The sequence below is a fragment of the Babylonia areolata genome, chromosome 34 (assembly GCF_041734735.1).
Source record: "Babylonia areolata isolate BAREFJ2019XMU chromosome 34, ASM4173473v1, whole genome shotgun sequence".
Classification (NCBI taxonomy): Eukaryota; Metazoa; Mollusca; class Gastropoda; order Neogastropoda; family Buccinidae; genus Babylonia; species Babylonia areolata.
Window position 1 is genome coordinate 2092221 of NC_134909.1, and position 7500 is coordinate 2099720.

The 7500-nt window shown below is 38.8% G+C and overlaps 1 protein-coding gene across 4 annotated transcripts in view; it reads left to right on the forward strand.

The window, feature by feature from the left end:
• The window catches only part of LOC143277304 (uncharacterized), a 153194-nt gene that overhangs the window by 86586 nt on the left and 59108 nt on the right, over positions 1 to 7500 (forward strand). For all 4 annotated transcript variants that reach the window (XR_013053722.1, XM_076582080.1, XM_076582082.1 and 1 more), the window contains exon 11: positions 6711 to 6841. Coding sequence is in view for 3 of the 4 variants with exons in the window: in XM_076582080.1 (XP_076438195.1) it covers positions 6711 to 6841 (131 nt within the window). In the remaining variant the exon portion in view is untranslated. The remainder of the gene's footprint in view (positions 1 to 6710; positions 6842 to 7500) is intronic.

Below are 7500 nucleotides of genomic sequence, written 5' to 3' on the forward strand. Positions count from 1 at the left end.
TTAATTGATTTATTTTCTTTGGTGTTCTGCTGGCCCCATTATGTCCCACGCCATTCACTCCGAGTGTCCCACACACGGCCACACTCAGCTTCATCTGAAAGACGAAAATCAAAGTTCTAATTCTTCTTCTTCATTCATGGGCTCCCTCATTCACTCATTGGTACACAGTTGGCCTTTTACGTGTATGACCGTTTTTACCCTACCATGCAGGCAGCCATACGCTGTTCTCGGGGGTGTGCATGCTGGATATGTTCTTGTTTTCGTAAGCAACTGAACACTGACATGGATTACAGGATCTTTAACGTGCGTATTTGATCTTCTACTTATGTATACACACAAATGGGGTCGAGGCACTAGCAGGTCTGCACATATGTTGACCTGGGAGATTGGAAAAATCTCCACCCTTTACCCACCAGGTGCCGTTACCAAGATTCAATCCCGGGTCCCTCAGATTGAAAGTCCAACGCTTTAACCACTTGGCTATTGCACCCGTCACAGTTTTGATAACTCCAAAGAGTGTTGATGAAGCGCTCAGGTCCAGTGCATGAAAGGCAAGTGTTTGACCCCGTCCAGAGCTGGGCGTGGTCTTTGGGTGTGTCTGGCTGTAACTGGCTGACAGCTGTACAGAATGATTCCTGGCTGGCTGACAGCTGTACAGAATGATTCCTGGCTGGCTGACAGCTGTACAGAATGATTCCTGGCTGACAGCTGTACAGAATGATTCCTGGCTGGCTGACAGCTGTACAGAATGATTCCTGGCTGGCTGACGGCTGTACAGAATGATTCCTGGCTGACGGCTGTACAGAATGATTCCTGGCTGGCTGACAGCTGTACAGAATGATTCCTGGCTGGCTGACAGCTGTACAGAATGATTCCTGGCTGGCAGCTGTACAGAATGATTCCTGGCTGGCTGACAGCTGTACAGAATGATTCCTGGCTGGCTGACAGCTGTACACAATGATTCCTGGCTGGCTGACGGCTGTACAGAATGATTCCTGGCTGGCTGACAGCTGTACAGAATGATTCCCAACACAAGCAGAAAGCAGATGTGGAATCGTCCTTTCATGCCTCAGAGAAATTCTTCCTTAAACTCACTAAGAGCACCGGAGGGAGAGAACAGTGAACTCCTCAGGAAAAGAAAAATTATTTTTTAGGAAAAGCTTTATCTGTGTGGAATTAACTCACTCAGTACGGCCAGTCCTCTCTTCTCCTCTACACAGACCCTTCAGATGTCCAGTGGGTGTCTGAATGACCCAACCTTTAGCTTCCGTCGTCAGAACTGAGGTACTCTTTGTCAACATTCACCTCTTCAGTATAAGAGCCTTCCGCTTGCAATATTTTGATGATGGTAATTGACGTGAAACGCTGTTAACGTCGTCTCTTTCGCCGTTCGTATGGAGAGAGTTAAAAGTTTAAGTTTGGACTTTCAATCTGTGGGCCCCGGGTTCGAATCACGGTGACGGCGCCTGGTGGGTAAAAGGTGGAGGTTTTTCCAGTCTCCCAGGTCAACAGATGTGCAGACCTGCTAGTGCCTGAATCCCCTTCGTGTGTATACGCATGCTGTGAACAACTATGCACGTTAAAGATCCTGTAACCTATGTCAGTGTTCAGTGGGTTATAGAGACAGGAAAATACCCAACATGCATAAACCATGACAGAGTCATCAGCAAGTCGATGTTGGTCGTGTAACAGAAAGAAGAAGAAGAAGAAGAAAGAAAAGATGAATAAGCAAATAGATAAGTAAATATAAAATGTTGACAGCAGATGACAAGTGAAAGAACGTAGGACAGAACAGGACTGGAACAATGACCACCTCTTCTCATCCTTCGAAGTGCAGACAGGGGTTGGTTTTTGTGTTGGTTTTTTTTTGTGTGTGTGGGTTTTTTTTTTTCAGTAATAAAACTGGCTTGACATTTGAAGACGATTTGATGAACTTTTCATTTTCCCTCCTTCTCTGTACAACTTGTCCTTCTTGTCACTTGATTATAGAAATTGATTAATTCTCTGTCAGTACATCCCATTTGTTACAGTTTACAATATGTATTTGGTGTCATTTCATCAGAAAAGAAAATATTATACGCACACAAAAGGTTCTGCAGTTACCCCAAACATCAGACACCAGTACATCTCTGTATCATGTCGACTTAGGGAATGGAAAGATTTCCATCCATAACCCTCTGTATGCAGTAAGAATACAAACAGGAAATAGAGAGATTTCCATCTATAAACCCTTTGAATACTGTAAGAATACAAACAGGAAATAGAGAGATTTCCATCCATAAACCCTTTGAATACTGTAAGAATACAAACAGGAAATAGAAAGATTTCCATCCATAAACCCTTTGAATACTGTAAGAATAAGAAAGATTTCCATCCATAAACCCTTTGAATACTGTAAGAATAAAAACAGGAAAGAGAAAGATTTCCATCCATAATCCTCTGTATGCTGTAAGAATACAAACAGGAAGTAGAAAGATTTCCACCCATAACAGTTTGAATGCTGTAAGAATACAAACAGGAAATAGAAAGATTTCCACCCGTAACATTCTGTATGCTGTAAGAATACAAACAAGAAATAGAAAGATTTCCACCCGTAACACTCTGTATGCAGTAAGAATACAAACAGGAAATAGAGAGATTTCCATCTATAAACCCTTTGAATACTGTAAGAATACAAACAGGAAATGGAGAGATGTCCATCCATAAACCCTTTGAATACTGTAAGAATACAAACAGGAAATAGAAAGATTTCCATCCATAAACCCTTTGAATACTGTAAGAATACAAACAGGAAATAGAAAGATTTCCATCCATAAACCCTTTGAATACTGTAAGAATAAGAAAGATTTCCATCCATAAACCCTTTGAATAGTGTAAGAATACAAACAGGAAGTAGAAAGATTTCCATCCATAACCCTCTTATGCTGTAAGAATATAAACAGGAAAGAGAAAGATTTCCATCCATAATCCTCTGTATGCTGTAAGAATACAAACAGGAAGTAGAAAGATTTCCACCCATAACAGTTTGAATGCTGTAAGAATACAAACAGGAAATAGAAAGATTTCCACCCGTAACACTCTATGCTGTAAGAATACAAACAGGAAATAGAAAGATTTCCACCCGTAACACTCTGTATGCTGTAAGAATACAAACAGGAAAGAGAAAGATTTCCACCCATAATCCTCTGTATGCTGTAAGAATACAAACAGGAAGTAGAAAGATTTCCACCCGTAACAGTTTGAATGCTGTAAGAATACAAACAAGAAATAGAAAGATTTCCACCCGTAACAGTTTGAACGCTGTAAGAATACAAACAGGAAGTAGAAAGATTCTCATTCACCCTCCTTTGTGTGTGGTAAGAATTTGAACAGCAGCCTTTGGGTGAAAGTGAAGCTTACATGGTTCTTGCTGACAGCATTCTGCAGTTGTGAATACAGTCATTCAGACGAAATGATAAACCAAGGTCCCATGTGCTGCATGCACTTGCTGCATGTTAAAGAACTCAGGGCAACAGAAGGGTTGTCTTGTTGTTCTGTGGAAAAAATCCACTATGATAGTTAAATGAATATATTCGCAGATGGGAAAGGGGGGGAAAAGAAAGACGGCACTGCACTGCAGTAATGTGCTCTCCCTGGGGAGACAAAACCTAATTTTACAGAGAAATGTGCTGAGACAGTACAATACAATACAATACATACAATACAATACAATACAATACAATATAGTGTAATGCAACACCATACAAAATAATACATATTCTGATGTATATTCATAGTAGAGGATTACCATATTTATTGTTTATTACTAGAAGAGGAGTACTATGTTGACGTTTATTCCCAAAAGAGGAGTACTGTATATCTTGACGTTTATTAACACTGTGTGCATTGATGTTTATCCCCAGGAGTACTGTATTTCTTGACGTTTATTCTCACTATGTGTATTACCGTTTATTCCCAGGAGTGGAGTACTGGTTCCTTGATGTTTATTCACACTATATTTATTGACATTTTTACCCAGGAGTACTGATTCCTTGACGTTTATTCACACTGTGTATATTGACGTTTATCCCCAGAAGAGGCGTGCTGTATTTCTAGACATTTATTCACACTGTATTCCTTGACGTTTCTTCACACTATATATATGATGACATATATATTCCCAGAAGAGGATTACTGCATGCATGTTGCCCGGCAAGACTTATATGACCATGCCTCGAGAGCAGTGTTTGCACTTCTGAGGAAGACTAGTCAATTAAAGCTCCCTTTATCCTCAGGAGAGGAGTACAGTATTTCTTGACGTTTATTCACACTGCATTCCTTGACGTTTATTCACACTGCATTCCTTGACGTTTATTCACGTTTATTCACACTGCATTCCTTGACGTTTATTCACACGGCATTCCTTGCATTCCTTGACGTTTATTCACACTGCATTCCTTGACGTTTATTGCTTGACGTTTATTCACACTGCATTCCTTGACGTTTATTCACACTGTATTCCTTGATGTTTATTCACACTGTATTCCTGGACGTTTATTCACACTGTATTCCTTGATGTTTATTCACACTGCATTCCTTGACGTTTATTCACACTGCATTCCTTGACGTTTATTCACACTGTATTCCTTGATGTTTATTCACACTGTATTCCTGGACGTTTTCCTTGACGTTTATTCACACAGTATGTATATTGACGTTTATTGCTTGACGTTTATTCACACTGTATTCCTTGATGTTTATTCACACTGTATTGCTTGACGTTTATTCACACTGCATTCCTTGACGTTTATTCACACTGTATTCCTTGATGTTTATTCACACTGTATTCCTGGACGTTTTCCTTGACGTTTATTCACACAGTATGTATATTGACGTTTTCCTTGACGTTTATTCACACAGTATGTATATTGACGTTTTCCTTGACGTTTATTCACACAGTATGTATATTGACGTTTATTCACACAGTATGTATATTGACGTTTTCCTTGACGTTTATTCACACAGTATGTATATTGACGTTTATTCACACAGTATGTATATTGACGTTTTCCTTGACGTTTATTCACACAGTATGTATATTGACGTTTATTCACACAGTATGTATATTGACGTTTTCCTTGACGTTTATTCACACAGTATGTATATTGACGTTTATTCACACAGTATGTATATTGACGTTTTCCTTGACGTTTATTCACACAGTATGTATATTGACGTTTATTCACACAGTATGTATATTGACGTTTTCCTTGACGTTTATTCACACAGTATGTATATTGACGTTTTCCTTGACGTTTATTCACACAGTATGTATATTGACGTTTTCCTTGACGTTTATTCACACAGTATGTATATTGACGTTTTCCTTGACGTTTATTCACACAGTATGTATATTGACGTTTATTCACACAGTATGTATATTGACGTTTTCCTTGACGTTTATTCACACAGTATGTATATTGACGTTTTCCTTGACGTTTATTCACACAGTATGTATATTGACGTTTATTCACACAGTATGTATATTGACGTTTTCCTTGACGTTTATTCACACAGTATGTATATTGACGTTTATTCACACAGTATGTATATTGACGTTTTCCTTGACGTTTATTCACACAGTATGTATATTGACGTTTATTCACACACAGTATGTATATTGACGTTTATTCACACAGTATGTATATTGACGTTTTCCTTGACGTTTATTCACACAGTATGTATATTGACGTTTATTCACACAGTATGTATATTGACGTTTTCCTTGAGTATGTATATTGACGTTTTCCTTGACGTTTATTCACACAGTATGTATATTGATGTTTATTCACACAGTATGTATATTGACGTTTATTCACACAGTATGTATATTGACGTTTATTCACACAGTATGTATATTGACGTTTATTCACACAGTATGTATATTGACGTTTATTCACACAGTATGTATATTGACGTTTATTCACACAGTATGTATATTGACGTTTTCCTTGACGTTTATTCACACAGTATGTATATTGACGTTTATTCACACAGTATGTATATTGACGTTTTCCTTGACGTTTATTCACACAGTATGTATATTGACGTTTATTCACACAGTATGTATATTGACGTTTTCCTTGACGTTTATTCACACAGTATGTATATTGACGTTTATTCCTTGACGTTTATTCACACAGTATGTATATTGACGTTTTCCTTGACGTTTATTCACACAGTATGTATATTGACGTTTATTCACACAGTATGTATATTGACGTTTTCCTTGACGTTTATTCACACAGTATGTATATTGACGTTTATTCACACAGTATGTATATTGACGTTTTCCTTGACGTTTATTCACACAGTATGTATATTGACGTTTATTCACACAGTATGTATATTGACGTTTTCCTTGACGTTTATTCACACAGTATGTATATTGACGTTTATTCACACAGTATGTATATTGACGTTTTCCTTGACGTTTATTCACACAGTATGTATATTGACGTTTATTCACACAGTATGTATATTGACGTTTATTCCTTGACGTTTATTCACACAGTATGTATATTGACGTTTTCCTTGACGTTTATTCACACAGTATGTATATTGACGTTTATTCACACAGTATGTATATTGACGTTTTCCTTGACGTTTATTCACACAGTATGTATATTGACGTTTATTCACACAGTATGTATATTGACGTTTTTCCCCAGGAGAGGAGTACATAGGGGAGAGCACCATCTTCATGGAGGACCTGAAGAAGACGCCCAGCAGCCGACAGATCCTACGACTCCAGTCCCAGCCAGGCAGCTTTGACTACTCCACCGGAACCATCACTGCTGAGGTCAGGAGGTCATTCCACAACCCTTAGGGGTCAAAGGTTAAAGGTCCCGCAGCATCTTGCGGCCATTGGGTCAGTGAATTCACTCAGGGTTGAAAGTTCAGAGTCCATTTCCTTCTATGGTCAGTGGTGCAGTGAGTTCAAATATGGTTGAAAGTTGTAAGTCCATAGCGTTTTATATCAGCGGGTCAGTTAGTTGATATCCACTGTGTCCAGTGCCCGGCATAATAAGGCAGAGCCTAGTCCTCTCCTTTAAAACCTTCCATGAAGCCAGGTGCCCATTCACACCTGGGTGTAGTGAGGAAAATTGGAGTTAAGTGCCTTTCCTAAGGACCCAACACATTGCCTAAACAGGGACTCAAACCCGGGTCACTGGTGAACACTGGGCCACAAGTCTAACACTTAAACAAGTCTACCACATCACAAACACAAATTTCGCTGAGGGGGGAAAAAAAAAGAACCCGAAAAAAGACACCTAAAGATTTGCTGTGAGAGGGTACAGAAAATAAACATCAGATCAATAGATCCTGTTGGTTAGTAAAGCTTTGTACCCATGATGTGATCTAAGTGTTGTGATTATTCAAAGACATTGTCTGTGTTCCCATGATGTGACCTTAGTGCTGTGATTTGATTGGAAGACATTGTCTGTGTACCCATGATGT